Consider the following 20,464-nt stretch of genomic DNA (forward strand, 5'->3'; position numbering starts at 1 on the left):
TTTTTTTTTTTTTTTTTTTTTTTTTTTTTTTTTAATTTATTTATTTATTTATTTATTTATTTTTATTTATTTCCACAAGCAATGCTGGTTTTTTTGGTTTCACATTGATGCAACAGAATACAAATTCATGTCATTAATTAGAAGATAGATCCAGCCTCAGTGGTATTCCTATTATTCTTTTGATGGGTCTCATAGCATCTGATTTCCTCCAGTCCATCAGAGACTCACATGTAAGTGGATTTTCAACACTCTAGGAACACACTGTTCCTACTGCAAGAAGAAAATGATGATAGAATCACTTACTTCATTTGTGTACATCATTGGCAAATCTTGTTTCCTGAAATACAGAAGAAATCAAAAGAAGTAGATTTGGGAGTGACTTTAGAGGCTTTCTCAGCTGCAGACAGCTCAAAGGCACCCCACATGGCACTGCCTGTAGCTGATATTTCTGTAGAACCTTCTCATTTTCCCTTCTTGGTCTTTCCTTTTTTTTTCCTGTTTGTTCCATTTCTGTCTCTCTTTTTCCCTTTACGCTTACTGAAATAATACCAAGTAAACCCCTGAGCAAACTCCCATCACCTCTTGTTTTGTTCAGTGATAGATGCATTTGTACTCGCTAAAGACTCTTATTTGCACAGAGAACAATGGTTTGTTACAAACTGTCTTAAATAAGAAACTTCCCTCTTCAGCTTGTAATGGACATGCATACAGAGAAATAGATTTAAATGCGTTTTATCATACTGCAACATCTGACAAAGAAAATACGAGGTTAACAGTCATTGGGCATGGAGCAGCTTACTGTCTTCTGTCTTACTGTCTTCTTTCTTTATAGAAAAAGAAAATAATGTGTTTTCCTTGGCTGACTGCTTGTGATTAGGAGTCTTTTAAAAAAAACAAACCTGGCTCAAATTTTAATTGCATTTCTGAAATACTGGACTCTTTCAAAAATACCAACCATATAGCACAGAGGTAAAGGTGTGCAAATTGCCTGGCAAAGCTGTGTCTCAGCAGCTCCCAGGGACTTGCAAACTTATTTTGCATAAAGCTGAACAGATTGCCCTCCCAGTTCGTAGAGTATTTCATTCGGCAAGTCCTTAATTATGTCTGTGTGCAAGTGTAAGATTGCTGCTAGCAGGAGACCAGGGCAGTGCAGGCTGGATGTGGACACTCTTCAGAGACTGTTATATTTCTTTTCTGATTAAAAAGTTCTGTGGTCAGTTTTTAGGATATTGAAACGTTTTCTCGAGGAAGAAGCATTAAAGATGTTTTTTGCTATTTGGAAGACTGTTCTGAGGAGACTATTTTCCTTCTATCACATGTAATGCAATATTTGCCACTGCAGGTAGCCACTTATTTTACTTTTGGGAATAGTTATGCAGTGCTGATTTTTTTTTAATTTTTAAAATTTCTTCATTACCCTCCTTCACCACACCATAGCTTTTCATCTCCTTTTTCCCTGTGTACATAGCTGAGTTGTATTTTCCAGTGCCAAGAACAATGAATTAATCATATGAACTTTTGTAAAGGTCTGTCACAGCACTGCCATCTCTCTGCCATAAAAATTGCCAGGGGTCAGTTGCGCTCTCCTTTCCTAAACCAGGCAAAGGAGAAATTCGGCAGAAAGTCTCTCTTAGGACAGGTTGCAAATGTAGCAGGACCACGAGGATTTGCATGTCAGCCTTGTGAATGTGTGAAATTGTTTTTCATGTGAAAGCAGAAACAGAGCGGAAACAGAATAAAAGAATGCAGATGTTGTTGAGTGTGTCTGTAGGAGGCATTGCCTCCTCCTTGCTTTTTTGAGGAAGGTATGTGTAGGTTTGCAGTTAACACTAGAGTTCTGTTCACTTGGTGGGGTTAGGGCTTGCACCTCTGTTAGAGCACAGTATCTCATTATCTGGAAATATGTATTAAACCTCATCTGTATGAGAAATGAGGATTAGTAATCCTCTGCAGTAACTATATTACATCTGTGTTTTACACTGCAACAGTCCCTTTGATCATGTTTGCATGAGCTGTAAAGGCAGAGGCTCCTGTTGGGTATTTTCAGCTGTGGGAATGAGCTGGAGTTTGTGTTTATGTAACACAGATGCTGTTTATGCAGTTTATATTTCAGATACCTGTAGCTGGTCATGCTTCAGCTTCTGCTGAGCCATTTTCTTAGGGTGCAGTTTTGCTACTGATATAAACCAACAAGATTGTGGTGCTGACATTATTGATGCTCCTTCCCTTGTTCCCCTGGTTCCTGCATTATGCTTGTGTAAGGAAAGCTGCAGAAGCTGCTTGGCAGGAGGCAGGAACATTGTGTTGTCTCAGTGACAGCCAGCGGAGAGATCTGCATAGCTGTATCATCAAACTGCACCCTGAAGGTGCCTCTGCCAAATACAATACATTCAGTTTTCAGCTGAGTCAGTGAGCAGATAACGTGACCGCTGCAGTTTTGGAGTAAGGGCAGGGATCAGGGAAGAATAACCAGATTGAAAGAGAAGGAAAGCACCCAGCAGGACCATCTCCATCTTTAGAGGTACAGATCTAGATAGACATATGCCAGTCTGTGAAACAAGTCTTTGAGGTGGACTGAGACATGCGTTCTGTTTTGTTTTTATAAATGTCAGACTTCTAAAATGTCTGTGATCTGTCAAACCAGCTTAGAAGATACTAATCATAAGGCCTTGTTCTCGGCACCTGTGGTCTGAATATTTTTTGGGGTGAGATTTTGTGTTAGAAAGCAGGCTGTTTGTTCCTGGGATCTGTCTGGAATGAGTGGACAGTGCAGGTTAGGCATTTGGGCCGTAGGACAGTCAGATGCTACACATCTCACTCACCAGCCAATGCACTGAGTGGTACCTGCCATTCCCTCCACTTGCGGGCAGGAGGACTGAAGCCCAATGAATGCCTTGTCTCCAGAAGGTGGGGGGTACAGTCCAGAGCAGAAGACCAACCTCCTGCATCCACTTTGTGGGCACCAGATACTCAGCAACATGCCTGCTGACACTGTGGAGATCTGAAACTGTGAATGTGTCTGCTTTGTCCCAGTTATATTAACCGGGCTAATGAAATAAGGCAAAGAAGTTATCTTTAATCATGGTTATTTTACAGTTCCTATTAATACAGCTGCTTGAGTCATCTTGCCTATAGTGTAGTAGAACTAATGTTCATTTATCCTATCTGGGTTAGATAAATCCTGGACTAGTGAGATTTTTGCAGTGTATTGAATATCTTGGTTAAAATAGTATAGAATAATGAGATGCTGCTGCCATTTAGTAATGGAGAGACCACATGTTATGCTCCTCTGGTTCAGCAGCTGTCTGTAGGCAAGCCTTTCTAGTACAGAAGATCTTCTGAAAACAGGTTCAGGAAGCATAGAGAAGGAAAAAAAGAAGGAAATTATGACCTGTTGGAAGTTTCCAGGGAATTTTGGACAGAGGATGTGATCTGATTTTGCTAAACTTCTGCTTCAGTCCAGAGATGATTTATGATGGTAACATCCTCATTTTGTCATTCTGCTGTTAAACAAGCAATAGGATTTCTCTTATTACCAGAGATCACTATTCAGGTTTGCTGGGAGATCTGTTTCTCCTCCATATTACTTGTGTGGGAAACAGAAATCTTATAACAGAAGAGTTTTGAGTCTAGCCAAAGATATAAAAAGAAAGCTGGAAGTGAGATGAATTCTGAAAAGAAGCAAGCAAATATTTTAAGTGAAGGCAGTTATCTAACTATGGGAACAATTTGCAAAGACTAGCAGATTCTCTGTTATTATCAGTTCAAGAATGGAGCTGAGGCAGAAAAAAATCCAGAGAGACTCTCTACTCCCACAAGGAATTAATTCAGGGATGCTGAAGGTCAGAACAGATAATCCCAGTGGTCCCACCTTGCCAGGCCTGAGTATGTCTTTGAAGTATTTCTCTAAAGAGGTCTGAAAGCGTATCCTCCTGTTACCTGTTGCAAATCAGTACAAAGAAATGAAAACTAGGGCAGAAAGACTGGATACTTTAGCTGTGATAGACTTTTCTTTGTAAATCAGGCTACTGAATAAGTGATTAGCTCATTTTAACAGTTTTGTATATCAAAACGGACATCCTATTTTTGCTGCTTTTTAATCCTAATAAGGAGACCAGATATAAATACCAGGATAAAATGGAGATGTCTCTGGGGATTTTCTGTCTTACTTTTGTGAATAGAAATACAGATTAACAGTTAAAAAAAACCAGAACAACCAAACCAGAGAGATGATGATCAGGAAACAATCACCCTGCTAAAGATATGGGAGACAAACATCAAATTATAATAGTAGACTACTAGCTCTATCAGAATTTTCTTCACTGTGTTAAAGATAGATTAGGGTCATATCATATAAAGATTTTCCTGTGAAACTTCACAATGGATATATATTTTGATGGTGTATCTTGTAGTGTATCGCGTTGTGCTGAAAACATTAAAACCAAAATATTTTGATACAGAAACAGTCTATCCTGTAAGAATACAGGTGCTTTCTTGAAGTGGTGTATGAATAGCCACAAAACAAGCTTTTTGAAACATAGTATCTCTGATTATTTGAATACTTTTTTCAGGTTCCTTTCAGTTGCATCACACTCTGTAAACCTTGGAAGAAGTAACTTTCACAAAGAGGACTAAATTATCCGCCTCCATAGCTTGTCAAATGAGGATTTTTTTTCTCCACTGAGCTCTGTTTTGCTGATTAAGGATACCAATTAAATTCGGACACCAGAATGAAAAGAGTAGGCGTATTTTACTGGGGATATCTAAGTAATATAACAGAGTAATATAGAAAAGATGCAGTAAGAAAAGGCAGAATAGTGCACTTAAAGCAACAAACAGGAAAATACAGGGTAATGCATCAAATCATTACTACCTGAGAGAGAAACTAGTGATTAAGACAGATCCATCACCACTTGCAGACGTTCCCATCACCCAGCCCCGCAGTGGCCGGGCAGCCCGGTTACAGCGAGGGTTTGCAGAGCCTGTCCTGGCAAGGGGGAAATCCTACACGGTGCATCCACCCACAGGTGAGGCTGCCAGAGTCGCTGTGAGCGGGTCCAGCCTTATATACCAGACAAGCCAGAATAGCTGGCACCGTTGTTTTGAGTAGAAACATCTGGTTTCACTCTCCAATTAGATTCCTTTAGAACCTGGTCAGGGCTCAAGGAGGAAGCTAAGGGAGTTTCTCTGCTTATTTAATTTATTTATGAGCAAGGTCACACATCTGGTCACAAGGCTGGACAGCTGGCTCCATGGCCTTGTTAACTTACCCCTACACAAAGAAGGATAAAAAATACATTTAAGATAGACAAGTTTTCATTACATTTATCACCAGTAATGAGTATATGATATCTAAGCTACATCTTTCATTAATGAGTATACATATTTCTCTAATGATTACTTACTAAGTTAGCAGCTTTGACTCAGGGCCTGTTGTTCAGGCTTCAGTACTTCAAAACTTCAGCACTTTTTACATCAGCATAAGTGGTTTGTTATAACCTAGCACAATACCTACTAGCACAATGGTTATCAGTTATAAAATATACAGGATTCATCTATAGGTCAGCTCTGGCTTGGGCCTGTAGTCCAAGCCTTAGCACTTCAGGCTCTTGACAGGAGCTCAGATCCTCTGCATGGGCTAGTGAGAAAGGGAGAAGTGACATTGCTCTTTGTGCTGTCTTGTGTTTGCTCAGTATTTCATGTGGTCAAATGCTGGAAGTTTTTAGGGCTTAGAGTAACCACAGATGAGAGCTGCAGGCAGGATTGTGAGGCTGACGCACTCCTGCGGCACAAATCCAGTTGTAGAGGAAGACAAAGGTCCTGTGGTTTTCTTGGGGAATAATCAGCTGGCTTCTGTTGTGGCAGATGCTCTGAGATGCATCTTAAACAACAAAGCATAATTTAATAGGATTTTAAATGTAACTAAAGCTCTTGTTTCAGTTTAGAGGCTTGAATCAAATCACTTGGGGGAGGAGAAGATGCTAGTTTTTTGTTAAAAATTTTCAAGGCATTTTGTTTAAATTTATGCAGCTGGCACATCCACAGCTGATAACTCATGCAGATGTCATATGGAGAATTGCAAGACTTCTGGCTAAAAAAAAATCCACCCACAATTTATTTCACTTCAACATCTTAATTAGTTTTATAAAAATAAAAAGGAGAGATTAGGAAATGGGGGTTTGCGGGAGAAGTCTTATGGTGTGAACAATAAAGTATTAGGGATCTGATTAGATCTAAGTTGCAGTTAAACTTGTGACCAGTGTACAGACTACTGGAAGACAACAGATGAAAATGGGTACATGTAGGTACACGCGTACTGGTATGTGGCCTGGGTCTGAACAGTGGAGAGCTCTGGTACTGTGAAATGTTAGAAAAATGGTCGCAGGCAAAGAGAGCTTTGGCCAAGGCTAACTTACAGTCTCATAAGCGTTCATGGATATGATTTAGATGTTACAGTCTCCCAGGGATTGTTCCTAATATTTTTATATCCTAATATATCCTAAGTTTGCATGCAGCCACTCTGAGAGGGTGCAGGTTTAATAGACTTGGCCAGATGATGCCATTTGGCCTCAGGGCCGGATGGCTGCCCAGGCACTCTGTGGTTTGCTAGTTGCTCTGACCAATGTAAGGGGAAGTTCATGTGGTTTTAGCAGTACTCCACTATAAGGAAATGACCTCTCCCACACATCATTTTAGACATCTCATTTGTGTTTAAACAAAAGGGCATGGACCTGTTGGAGCAAGTCCAGAGGAGGCCACAAAGATGACTGGGGGACTGGAGCACCTCCCCTGTGAAGACAGGCTGAGATGGGTGGGGTTGTTCAGCCTGAAGAAGAGAGGCTCCAGGAAGACCTTATAGTGGCCTTCCAGTACCCACAAGAAAGCCAGAGAGGGACATTTTACATGAGCATGTAGTGATAGGACAAGGGGTAATGGCTTTAAACTGAAAGATGGAAGATTTAGATTAGATGTAAGGAAAAAGTTATTTACTGTGAGGGTGGTGAGACACTGGCACAGGTTGCCCAGAGAAGCTGTGGCTGCCCCCTCCCTGGCAGTGTTCAAGGCCAGGTTGGACGGGGCTTTGAGCAACCTGGGCTAGTGGGAGGTGTCCCTGCACATGGCAGGGGGTTAGAACGAGATGATCTTTAAGGTCCTTTCCAACCCAAACCGTTCTAGAATTCTGTGAAACACTTAATATTCTTGTTAAGAAAATCTCAGTGTCTGTCTCTTTTGGGCCTCTCTTGCAACAGAGGAAATTATTTTTGTCTTTCACTTCTACACTGACAACAGAATTTGTCTTTGCAATTTTTAGGGGGATAGTAAAAGGCATGTTATTGTTGGTGCCAGCAGTGATGATGATGCGTTAATTTTGCTGTTGTTGATAATGCATTATTTGCACACAATTTTAGGAGGTGCCTTCTATATGAAAAAGTGATCCTTTCATATATGCCTAAAAAAACCCACCTGTATATGTAAGAAAGGGAAAGAAATTAAGGCACTGATGTACAAATGTACTATGCAACCCACTTCTCAATAAAGACAGTAATCATTTAAGAGCTTTGTCTTTGGAGTTTCTTGGGATGGGTACCCTCTTATTTCAATGAAACAATGATTCCATCAGCATTACCTCCAAAGGTTATGTATTTTCATGGTGCATTTAAATAGACAGACTGGGTTGTGTGACAAGAACAACTAGCACATACACTTTAAAAATCCTCAGATTTCCAAATAGTATCTAGGTCATATGATACCCACAGGCATGATTCATCCACCTGGGCTTTATGCCAGTCAGCAACTGCGTGGATATGACACTCCAGGAGTACTGTAGAATTATTAAAGCTGTATTTTCTTTCTTCAGATAATGCTGTTGATGATAGCTGTAAAAAATACAGCATATAATTTATAGTTCATTTCTGAAATAATTAATTTCATAAGTAGATGCAAAAAGTACGGTACGGACTGAAGAGAATGCAGAGCAGACCTAGCTGCATGAGCTCAGGTACCTTTCCTCAGCCCTACAGACTTTTATTTCAAAGGTTGCTATTTTGATATCAAGTCCTATTTGAGACAGAGTAGTCTTCACCTGAGTGTATCTGCTTGAAGCCCAGCTAGCTGTTAAGGGTTGATGATAGTTAGCTACAATAAGCTAAAAACTGCCAGTGTTCTACCTCTGTTAGGCTTCTGTATGAAGTTGATAATCTCTTTGAGGGGCAGAACCCCCATACATTTAATACAAACCTCATGCATTTTTTTTGCAGTGAAGTTAATTTTCAAGAGATAAGATCATGTTTATTTTTAGGCATGTGTATTATGCAGACAGACACTCTTAATTAAAGATTCAACAGACCTTGTTCAGGGAACTGTTGAGCTGCATTTTAAAAGATGTGTAGGTGTCTAGGAAAACAAAAATGTGTGTAGCTGGACTGTTTTTTTTCAGATATACTGACATGTTTATCTCAATGAACACATAGAGGAGTAGATTCTTCTGGGACTTGCCAGGTTGCTTACCTTGCATTTCTAGGTGCCTGCATATTTAAAAATGTAGCTCCTAATGACTTTGAAAATGAGCTGCTTCTTTTAAGTCCTACTTCTGAAGAGTCCCATACAGATTATTTTTCTTTAAATCATCTTTAGAGGGTAAAGACTGAAATTCCTACAGTTGAACTAAAGAGAGCCTTCTAGAAATGAAGAAGTATAACATTTGCCAACTTGTAAAGAAACAGCAGTGTTTAACTTTAATGAACTTAAAACTGAAAAATATTTTCTCCTTTCTCTTCCTGAGTTTGTGACTTCCCATCCCATGAAAGTGGGGTAAGAGAGGAGGAAAGTTCTCATGTTTGTAAGCACATCTGGGTTATGGTGGACTTGCTCTGACTGTTGGGTTTTGTTTTCTTTCTTTCATCTAGATAAAGAAGAGGCAACAAGATGTGGTGAGGTTTCTGGAAGCCAATCGCATAGAGTTTGAAGAAGTGGATATCACAATGTCAGAGGAGAAAAGACAATGGATGTATAAAAATATTCCTGAGGATAGGCAGCCTGCACAAGGCAATCCACTGCCACCACAGATATTCAGTGATGATCGGTACTGTGGAGTAAGTAGTTGTTATGGTTGTCAATGGATGATATATTGGTATACCCTGTTGGCCATTTAAAAGGCTGGGACTTGCTGTTGAGCTTTCTCTAGCAGTATCTGAATTAATGGTGATAGTTTGGGGCAATAGGATCAAATAATGATCATAAAGTGAAAATTCAGATTGTTCATCTCTAAATCCTAATGTTGTCTTCAGCTAGTGGATTCCCTCCATGAATGTAAGAATTTGTAATGTCACATGCTTCATGTACAACCTGTTGATGGTAAAGAGACCAGTATAAGCTGGGGATTTCTGTCTTCTAGTCCAAGCGTAAAAATTCAGAAGGATATCTTTGGCACAGTAAATGAGAACATTGGCTAGATTGAGTTATATTGTCATTGTAATTAAGCTCCTTCTTTGCTGCTCTCATAGCATAAATTTAATTTATGCTCAGAGAGCCTTTATGCAGTCAGAGTCTCTAGGTTAAATGAAAACTATTTGTTGTTTGAATTGTAGAATAGTTTTATTTTTCCCTAAAGCAAAGCAGCTTGAGACATGTCTTCCTCTGCTGAAAGTCTGCTAAGCATGAGAGCCTGTGAATCTGACAACAGGTTTAGATGATTTCTCTGATGGTGTAAATTGCAATAATTTCTCCATCCACTAGTGCAAGCTGAAGTGGTAGGCTTTCATATGTTAAGAATGGCACCATATGAATGTTTTACTCTCCTGCTTAGCCAGCATGGTAGGCTGCAGCTCTGAGTCATGGGCAGTGTTGTATTGTGGGGGAATCTTCCCAGAACTTTTACTCACCTTTGAACAAAATGTTGTAAAAAGACCAAAGCTGGGCTCTCTTTGCCTTGCTGCATCTTTTCATACTTCAAACGTGTGAGTTGTACATCCTTTAGGATGCAGGTTTGAGGTACCCGTTAGAATAGCTGGTGGGAGAAAGGGAGGTTTGATGTGCCACCCTGGCTGCATCAGGAGGCGATTGGGTAAGGTTCGTCTCGAATTCAGCAGAAGAATAAAATGGGGAAGATGGTCTCTGTGGTTATAATAGCTGGACCAGAGTAAATGTGGGTATTGTGTGGGTTTCTGACTGCAGTGTGGCAAAGATACATCCAGGCCAGTTCTAATTTAGTCCCTACCAGACTCAACAGTGCTGTAACAAAGCAGCTTCAGGCTGATAGATCATTCATATCTCCTGATAACCTGTCAACTGCAGTGCAATTGTTAGTTTAATGTAGGAAGCACAGAAGAAGTGATTTAGGATCTTCTGCAACAAAGAGATTGGGTATGATGCAGCAGCTAACTGGCTTCTTGAAGCAAGGTATTTAACATCCATCCATCACATATGATTTGTATTGGCCTTACTTGTTTGTCTCAGCAGTATAACTCATATCTTCCTACTTCCAGGTAAGAAATGTCAGTTAAAGAAATGTATCTGGGACATGGAAAGGATTTGACCCTCACTTACAAATAACATTTACTTGTTCTGTGTGATTTTAGTTTGCCTGGGAAATACATGTTTTAAGATGTTGTTTCTACCCTTTCAGCTTGTCTTTGTATCATGTTTTAACTTAGTCTTAGATATTGCTGTTTGGGATTAGCAAGGAAGAAGATGTTGTGCAACATGTGAGATGATTTTGTTAATCTGTCTGCTCAGCTGACAGCCTGATTTTGGTCAGCAGAGTTAATCCCATTACTAGTCCTCACTGTCTGCATGAACATCTTTAAAGAGCAAACATACTTAGAAAGAAACTGTATTTTCTAGGAAAAAGGAAGAAGTATGTGTAGGATCTCTAACATTCATCAGTTAGACTGCTGCATTAGTTAATGAAGTTCTTGGGTAATAGAGTGGAGGCAAAACATCAGGCAGGGGGCAAAGGAGGTCAGTGCTGGAAAGGGGTTTAAAACATCACAATCAGATGAAGTCAGCAGACATTGCACATCTTGTTTCTCTTTGTCATTTCCACAGTGAGTGTTTTCATATCTTTATCTTGACATAAATAACTCAAAAAATCACTATTAAATAACTTAAACTGAAAAAATACCCACTGAGTTTTCTGTTAGTTGAGTTGCTGAAAATTGTAGTTTATCATTCCTGATTTATGTCCAGGCAGTTTCTAATCCAGTTTTCTCTAATAACAAACATCGTCTGGTTTTCTGCCTGCCAGTTGTACAGTCTCACCAGGAAAGAGTTTATGTACTTATTCTGGTTTATACATTGTTACTGACAATACAGACTTACAATACAAACTGGTCAGTCCCCTTGCTGTTCTAAATGTATGAGGGCTACACAAAGCAAAGCAAAATAGCTACAGTTTTTATTTTCATGTTATTTCAATAAAGGTTCACAAGCATATGGTGTATGAGCCATGACTCAATGTCATGTTCATAGCCATACTGGTTTTTCTATGTTAGTAAAAACACTAATAGTTTTGGGGATTTTTTTTCTCCCCATTTTTTTCTTTAGTAGAATACGCACAAGGGTATTATCTCAGAATAGATTTTTTTCTGGCTAGGACATTCCCATTTGAAAGAATCACTTTTCAGAATGTAACTGCAATATAGAGGAAGCTTTTCTTCAGTGTTTTCAATATGTATCCAAAATGGATTAGTGTCAGCCTTTTGAACACATGATAGCTGGTGTAAGAGGGGGGAAAGATATAAAAAGGTGACCAGTGCTTACATTGTGACAAAATGTTTTGTACCACAGTGGGAGGGATCCTTCTGGTACCAACAGACAAACTCCATGTTTTGAAGGGTGAGACCTTGAAATTTTTCTGAGTCGATGTAATCACAAATATGATCATTAATTTTATCTTCTCCTTTTCTCAGTCTCCTGAGATATGCTCCCCAGTTTTTCAGTAACAAGTTCTGCTAATGGATTTTGTAATAAAGTACTCTGCAAGAACCATTTTTATTTCCTGTGAACAAGATAAGAGCTGTGAGCACACAAGAACAGAAATAATTTTACTGATAATCCAGTGCTGTGTCATAGCACCGACACTATGATAATTTACATATTTTTATGACTTTACAATCTGTTGTTTCATCTTAGTGACATTGCCATAACATTGTAAGTGTGTGAGAAGAGAGTCTACATTTCAGACAAAACATGGACCTGCTCTTCTAATTTACAGTAGTATAAATCTGAAATTACTACAGTTATCTTGCTCTAGTTAGTGCTATGTAAGTATAAGGAAATTCTAGTGCCTAGTGTATGTTCCAAGAGGGAACTAATGCACTTTGCATAAAGAAAAGTGGAGATAATTTGGAAAAGATTAAAAAAAAAGGACAAGTAGAGCCTTAATAGGAGCTGGTGTGTTATATTGGGTTATATTGGGTATTGAAACTGGTTGTGTCTTGCCTGGTTCTTTACAAGGCTCATCCTCAGTTAGTTTTAGTGGCTCCTGCTGTAGTACTTTGACACACAGTTATGGCATGCAACTCAAATCATGGATTGTTTTCCCCCAAGATTTAATCTCCTTGAGGTACACACCGGGTTTCCCCATCCTCCTGCATTACCCACCAAATACAATCTTGCCCTTGAGAAAAAGGAACCCCACAAATGGGTTTGCCTTTTCCTGTGAGAGGAGCAACCCACACTGTCTTTCCCAGCCACTGTTCTCCACAGCAGGGAGGTTTTACCCACTTGAGCTTGTTTGATCATGGCACATGTTTTGCATTCATGAATAACCTGTTCAGTGGCTTCAATGGCCAAGTCCACCCCTGTATCATGAGCCCATCTATACATTGCATCTCTTCCTAGGTGTCCCAATGTGTCATGCTAAGCTATGAATAGCTCACCCTTAGGTTCCCAGTCCAGGTCTACCTTGGCCATTTCAATTTTGGCAGCCTGGTCTACCTGCTTCTTGTTTCCATGTTCTTTGGTGGTATGGCTCTTGGGCACGTGAGTATCTACGTAATGTACTTTTACAGCACTGCTGCTCTACCCAGGCAGCAATGCCTTGCCACAATGCAGCAGCCCAGATGGGCTTACTTATGTGTTGCTACTTAGTAAACCTCTGTTGCTGTAGCCACCCCACAGGGCCATCATCCATGAGTCCAGTGTAGAGATAGAGTGCTGGCCACTTTTCTCTTGATTTGCCTATGGCAGTTTCTGTGACTTCTTGTTTTGCTGATTAAGGATACCAATTAAGTTCAGACACCAGAGTGAAAAGAGTAGGTGTATTTTACTGGTAATAACCAAGTAATGTAACAGAGTAATGCAGAAAACATGCAGTAAGAAAAAGCAGAATAGTGCACGTAAAGCAACAAATAGGAGAATACAGGGTAATGCATCAAATCATTACTACACGAGAGACAATAGTGATTAAGAAAGATCCCTCACTACTTGCACATATCACCATCACCCAGACCTGCAGTGGCTGGGCAGCCCCGGTTACAGCGAGGGTTTGCAGAGCCTGTCCCGGCAAGGGGGAAATCCTACACGGTGCGTCCACCCACAGGTGAGGCTGCCAAAGTCGCTGTGAGCGGGTCCAGTCTTATATACCAGAGATCAACAAGTCAGAATAGCTGGCGCCTTTGGTTTGAGCAAAGAATTTCTGGTTTCATTCTCATGTTGGATTCCACCCAAAGCCTGGCCAGGTCTCATGGGGGGAGACCAAGGGAGTTTCTAACAAGGCCAAATACGTGGGTTCTCAGCCTTGAACAAGGCTAAACAAGGGAAGCTGGATACATTTTCTCAGCATTCTGTCCTCACTACTGGTTATATTCTGTCTAAGCTGTGTCTTTCACTAGTGAGCTTACATACTTTGTTAATGATGACATACTAAGTTAGCAGCTTTGGCTTGGGGCCTTTGTTCAGACTTCAGTGTTTCAATGCTTTAGCACTTTTTACATCAGCATAAGTGGGTTGTTATAACCTAGCACAATACCTACTAGCACAATGGTTATCAGTTATAAAATATACAGGATTCATCTATAAGTCAACTCTGGCTTGGGCCAGTTGTCCAAGCTTTAGCATTTTACTTCTCCCAGACACCTTTGCCACCCAGGAATTGGTTGCCTCAGGGCACATTACTGTGTGTCATTCCCTACTGGTTGGTTAAGCTTACAAAAAGCCAGTCAGTGTCACTGCACACACCGATACAACCTTCTGGTTACATTGGGATGTTCAATAAACTGCAGGGCCATTGCAACAAGGGTGGAAATCTCTGTCCTGGAGAAGAGGAAGATGCCATTCTTCATTTCCTCCACAAAGTGGCTCCTGCAGGAGAAAGATGTAATTGCTAATTGTCTCCACGAGATGGTTCCCAGAGTGCTGGGATGGCAGCACATGTAGAAGCCAAATACCAGATGAGGCTCAAGGCCAATGCTTTTATCATGGCTCTCCCAGGCAAAGCAAAATAAAGTGATAACATGGCAAAGAGCAAAAGCTGAAAACAGCTATTAACAAACTCTTGAGTTTGATGTACAGGAAGAATGGGAGCAAGTGACAGAGCAACTGAGGGGAAAAAAAAAAATCAGCATCAAGAACAACAAGTTAATGTGGTGACCACTAACGTGAAGTAACAGCTAAACAGGTATTACAGCTGTAAATTCAGTCTAGCACTGATCAAATCTGTCATTATCTTGAACCTTTTTGAGTCCCTGTTCAGGAGCCAAAAGGGAGTGTTGTGGGTTGACCCCAGACAGCACCACACAGCTGCTTTCTCCCCCTTCACTCCTCTAGCAGGATGGTGAAGAAAATAGGAAGAGCAAAAGCAAGAGAACCCATGAGTTGAGATAAAGACAGTTTAATAAATGAAGGAAAGGGAAAAAAACCTGTGATGCAAACGCAATCACTCACCATCTGCCAAGAGCAGACTGATGCCCAGCCATTTTCTGCACAATGGCTATCTTGCAAGACAAACACTCCCCAGCTTTTATGAGCATGACATTATATAGTGTGGAACATCCCTTTGGCCAACTGGGGTCAACTGTCCCAGCTTCTCCCAACCTCTTGCCCACTCCCAGCCTCCTCTCAGGGTGGCAGGGGGAAGCAGAGTGAGAAACAGAGAAGGCCTTGATGCTGTGTAAGCACTGCTTGGCAATAGCTGGAACATTGGTATGCTATCAAGGCCGTTTTAGACACATATCCAAAACACAGCACCATAGGAACTACTGTGAAAAAAGTTAACTCCATCCCAGCTGGACCAGTAAAAACGTGGAGTTAATTTTCTAAGTTTTCACTAACTAGATCATTTACTTTCAAGGTAACAGAAAAATTTCTAAATGCTCTACCTACCACTGTGAATTTATTTTACGCAGACAGATCTGTGATTCTGCATGTGAATTATTCAGATTTTTCTAAACACTTCTGGTAGGATCCAACATTGTACTAACTATTAAGTATCCTACAGGTTAAAAACACTATTTAAAAGAATGAACAAATAATTACTTACCCTTACTTACTCATTACTTACTGTTACATTTTTTACACAGACCAAGGAAAGTCCAGACAGATGGAGAGGTCACTGCAGATTGGTGCATTAGGGCCAGATTCACAGAGGAGCTATAACATGATGCCAAGCACTGAAATGCCTGAATTTTGGGCAGGTGGTTTCCGGAGTGGAATTAGCAGCCCCCAGCTAGGGCTCTAGCTTCTTCACTTGGCAGGTGAGGAGCCACAGGTACATGTATCCAAACAGGATCTGCAGTATCCAGAACACTGGACACAGAGAGCTTTTAAAGCAGAGAGCAAGAAATTCTGGAAATGTGATGTCTGAAATTAGGCCTGTGCCTCATATCTCCCTCTTCTGCTTTCTCTGAAATCTCCACAATTGAATGCACAACGCTTCTTAGACTAGAAGCGACTCCCAAATCTTTCAGAAGAGTGGAAATCTCCACTTCCCAGTGAAGCTGCATTCTAATTTTAACCTTACAAAGCTGCAAGTTAGCACTTTGAAACAGTGACAGTTTTATATGCAGAAATCTGCCACTGATGTGAGATTGCCTGAAATTTAGGCCAACCAAAATGAAAAGGAAATCTGTTTCCAGGTGGGAGTTTGAGCTGAAGGGAAAATATTTACATAGCAGGCTGACTCTTTTTTTTTTTTTTTTTTTTTTTTTTTTTTTTTTGTTCATATGGTTTAGAGTGTTAGGGTAAGTCCTGTTAGAGTGCCTAGTGGGCAGCAATAGAGATGGAGATATGTGATATTTATTGTCCTTCCCTGAAATGTAATATATGGGTATCAACTCCATCAAAACAGTGAAAGCCTATAGACAATAAAGAAATAAAATAGGCTGGTGACAGAGGTGCAGTGTTCTCAAGAAACTATTCAGCACACAGGCAATTACTGTGTCACTGATTTCTTTGGACTGTTAAGTATCAGTCTCTTCTGTTTTTTTTAAAGATCCTGGAAAGACTCATACACATTTTTTTTCCCTTTTTTATATGTGACAAATGACAAATCAGTAACTACTCAATGATAAGAGAAAGAAGAGGAAAGAGAGAATTTAAGAAAACTGGCTAGATAGAGGCCACCTCAGAGTTTCTGCCCTGGCTTGTCACTGGGGAGTTTGTCATTATTCTTGTGCCTACAGACACAGAGAACATGAACTCTGTCTCTCTAGATTCTCAAGCAACATGGTAGAATTCATCTTATCATGCCTGCTATAGTGTGTTTACTTCAGGAGCTAGGGCATTTGTGAGGCTAATTTGGTATTCAGCAAGTCTATGTTCAGTTCTCTGCACCTCAGGAGATGTCTTACTTGACTCACTTAGCATCTTGGTGGTCTGGGTCTGTCTTTAGAAAGAAGAGGGATAGTCTCACTAGATAAAAGTTAGTGTGAACTGCTCAGAGATCATATAACAGCTGTTAATGCTTGATGATGCTGAAACTTTCTTGATAAATTATTTTTGCCATCAGAGGTAGAGTTTCCTGTATGGTCAACATAAGCAGTTTGTTTTTAATTACCTCTTGCAGTTACATTGGAGTAGTTTGTGGCTCACAGGTGTCCACAGACCCTAGGCTGAATGTGAGTGATTGAGGCTAGTGACACAGCACTGTTTATCTTCCTGATTAAGACCTTTTCTCAAGAAAGGAATATAGAAGGAAGAGATAGTGTTAGAAAGAAATCCCTGCCAATGTGTCTTCTCCATGTTGGCAAGATACTGTTCAGACCTTCACAAGGTCTGTATGGTTATAACTTACAGGCTATGCCTATGCTTTTGCTATCCACTTCTCTACTGCATTTCTGTGTCCTGAGGCAAAGAGCTTTAGTTCCATGTGATATGTACTTAATACAGGGGAGTGTGGTACCAGAGACAAAGTGTAGAGTAGCCAGCCTGCCCAGTGTTAGGGCTTAAAAATTAGAATCTCAGCAACTCAGTAAAAATAAAATAACCCAAGAATTTTTTCCTCCTCAGAGCAGTTAGAACTGTTATCAGTAATGTGTTGTAGTGCTGCAGTTTAGCCTGAAGTAGAGAGAGTACATTCAGTGGAGACACCGCAATTGTCATTTGGACTCTTTCCTCTCTGCATTCTAAGCTTCATGAAAGCTGATTCAAAGTGAAATAGCAGGTATCTTGTAAACCATCCCACCACATAAAGATGATTTGACACATCTCTGGAGATACCTTATTCTGTTTGCAGACTCTCTATTTCCTAACTATTATAATATAGGATGTTTATGTATTTTAAAACACTTAAAGATGACCAGTATAAAATTAGAATTGTCACCTTTACAGGACATAGTAGAAAATACTGCATTTTTTTTTCTTTTTGCTTTTTTTATTTATTACATTGATGCTCTGCAGAACTTACAGCAAATCAGTAAGTGTGACATAATTACTAATGATTTTTGGGGGGATCCTAATTCTCCTTTGCAGAAATGGAAACTTCCTGTTATGCCATTTTCTTGAAGAAAATGAGTTTATTCTTGAAGGTGCCATGACTACTTTGGTTAAAGCCTTTTATAATGGGTCAGTTCTACTAAAATGTGGAATGTATGTTATATATGATGAAAGGACAGGAAAGCTTACTAAGTGGCAGTAATACTCTGAGGGCACATAATATTGCTCAGAATGTGGATGTAGCAGTATATTGGAACAGTATCTAAAGAAGGCCATGGCTGTTGTCAGAGAACAACCAGAATGATATAAATAATTCAGGGCACCACTGTTCCACTTGTGATTATGCTAGTATGATTATATTCTAAGAAACACTTTGAAGATATAGCAAAGTTATAATCAATTTATAAGTAAAAACTGTATTAATACATTGCAATGCTATTACAGTTAGTATGGCTTTCTTCTTTCTTTGGTAGCTTCTCATTTCTGTTTCTCTCTGAAAGAACCACAGAAAACAAAGGAAATGTTGAAGGATGACTCTGCCAGTGTCAGATTCCTAAAATAAATGAATGGAAGGGGGCAATCCATATTTCATTTAGTGCTCTGAGATGCCACCTAATATTGGTATGAGTAAAATTCTATAAGAGGAAAACCAACCAACATGTGGTTGTCATGACCCTGTAAAGTTACAGCTACCTTAAAACATGGCCAAGTTAAATTCTGTGCATGCAGAGCTTGTGTGATTTGTGAAATAACATGATGAGCTGGAAGGTGCACAAAAGGGGCAGGTGTCACCTGTTATCATTCATAGTACTTACTGATTCTGTCACTGACTCCCCTGAATATTCCCCTGGCCCAGGTGGGCATTATGCCAGTTTGAGGTCTTCAGAGCTTGCCTGGGGGAAGCCCTTGGGCTTCCTGTCTTAGAGGTGAGGGATGCTGGTTCTTAGATAGTTGATGTTTGTGTACCCTGTGACAATTGCTGAATGAATGGCAGACATCACATCAGCCTGAGTTTGTCATGTACTGTCCAGATAATAGAGCTGTAGCTGACATCTGCTTCCTTTTATTAAAGCCTTTGTTTCTGGAAGCCTACGACTAAAGCGATTATTGAAATAAACATCTGGCCTTTAGGAGAGGAGTAACAGGTTGCTTTGTGGAGTCAGTTGTATAAGCTCTTTAAAAATCCTGTGCAGAGGTATTATCGGAAAGTTGGGTAATTGAAAACGGTCATGTTTAAATTGTCCTGTGTTGTGCAGACAAGATCTTCTTATTTTTGTATATTTATATAATATTAAAAAAAGACTCACACATGCACACACATTCATTCTCCAAGGAGAGCTGTGCTGCATAAGGGCTTTCCATTGTAATCCTAATCAGATCAGTAAATGAATGTCATCTGTTTTAGAGAACTGAACTGCCCTTTTCAGGAAGGATGCTAAGAGCTCATTCTTCATGGCATATAGTAGACTCAGTAGCATTTAAATTACGAGTTCCCCACTATTACTTGTAAGAGCAATTATGTTGCCCCTTTTAGAAGACTGACGAGATCATAATCATCTATTAAAAAAATATTGACAAAGAAAACAAATTCAAACAGCATGCCAATAGACTAATCTTTTAAGTGCTGCCCAATAATCAGTGCATTTCAAAAAATATGTATGAAAAGCAGTGCAAGCTACATATGGGCAGGTGCCTTGTTTTCCTGCTTCCTGGTGTAGTAAGCAATAAGAGTTTGTCTGAGATGTTTAACAAAGCTCACTCTTTCTCTTGCTGCAAGGTAAAAGCAACAAAGACAGCTTGGTTGTTTAAATAAACTTACTGGGAGGAATTTTATTCACAATTACTGTCTTTGAAACTTCATTAGATATAATGTTCTCCTAATCTCAGTTGTAGTAATGGATAGACAGTGTCTGTATAATTGCTAATTGTAAATGAAATCTACTTTGTGTTAATGTTTTACTTTGACCCAGTGCCATCACCCTTGTGTTATGTTTCTTGAAGCACAAATAATTATTTATGCTGATCTGCAGTACTGCCAATTTTAACTTTGGTGTGCAGTAAATAGTTTCTCTCAGCAGTGACAGTGTTTAAACAAACCTCAGCGTACTTGCTTAACAAGATGCTCAGACAAATTAATTATGGCAGTGTCTGTAATCACATCACTACAGTGATCTGGTTTCCTATGTTATAATCAAACAAAGCCAATTTTTATAAAAATATATATTTTTATTTGGGTTCAATCAATTTAGGGTGGGAAGCAATAGGCAAAGCAGCGCTGGGTGCATGGAGAGCTGCAGCTCTGCCACACGCACACTGAGTTCCAAAAAGCAGCTTTTTTTATACTCTTGTGCCATTGTCTTTAACCAATCTCCTCCCATCGGATAATTGTCCTGCTTTTTCTCCATTGGGTCCTTTGAGATGCTTGGGTCTTTGTCCTCCTCCTATGGGGTCTTTTGGAAGTCTTGAAGCCTTGGTCTCTTGGTGCCCTTTTCTCCTATTGGATCTTTTAAAATCCTCATGATTCCTTTTTTTGGCGGGCTTTTCTTCAAGTAGCAGTTACAGGTTATCTCTAGGGGGGGGGGGCAGGGGG

At 39.9% G+C, this 20,464-nt stretch overlaps 1 protein-coding gene across 1 annotated transcript in view; it reads left to right on the forward strand.

Annotated features, from left to right (window-relative positions):
• SH3BGRL2 (SH3 domain binding glutamate rich protein like 2) overlaps positions 1-20,464 on the forward strand; it is a 136,930-nt gene that overhangs the window by 102,640 nt on the left and 13,826 nt on the right. The window contains exon 3 of the mRNA XM_026844087.1: positions 8,907-9,093. Within this exon, the coding sequence (XP_026699888.1) occupies positions 8,907-9,093 (187 nt within the window). The remainder of the gene's footprint in view (positions 1-8,906; positions 9,094-20,464) is intronic.

The sequence above is a fragment of the Athene cunicularia genome (genome assembly GCF_003259725.1).
Source record: "Athene cunicularia isolate RWA chromosome 3 unlocalized genomic scaffold, athCun1 chr3_part1, whole genome shotgun sequence".
NCBI classification, from domain to species: Eukaryota; Metazoa; Chordata; class Aves; order Strigiformes; family Strigidae; genus Athene; species Athene cunicularia.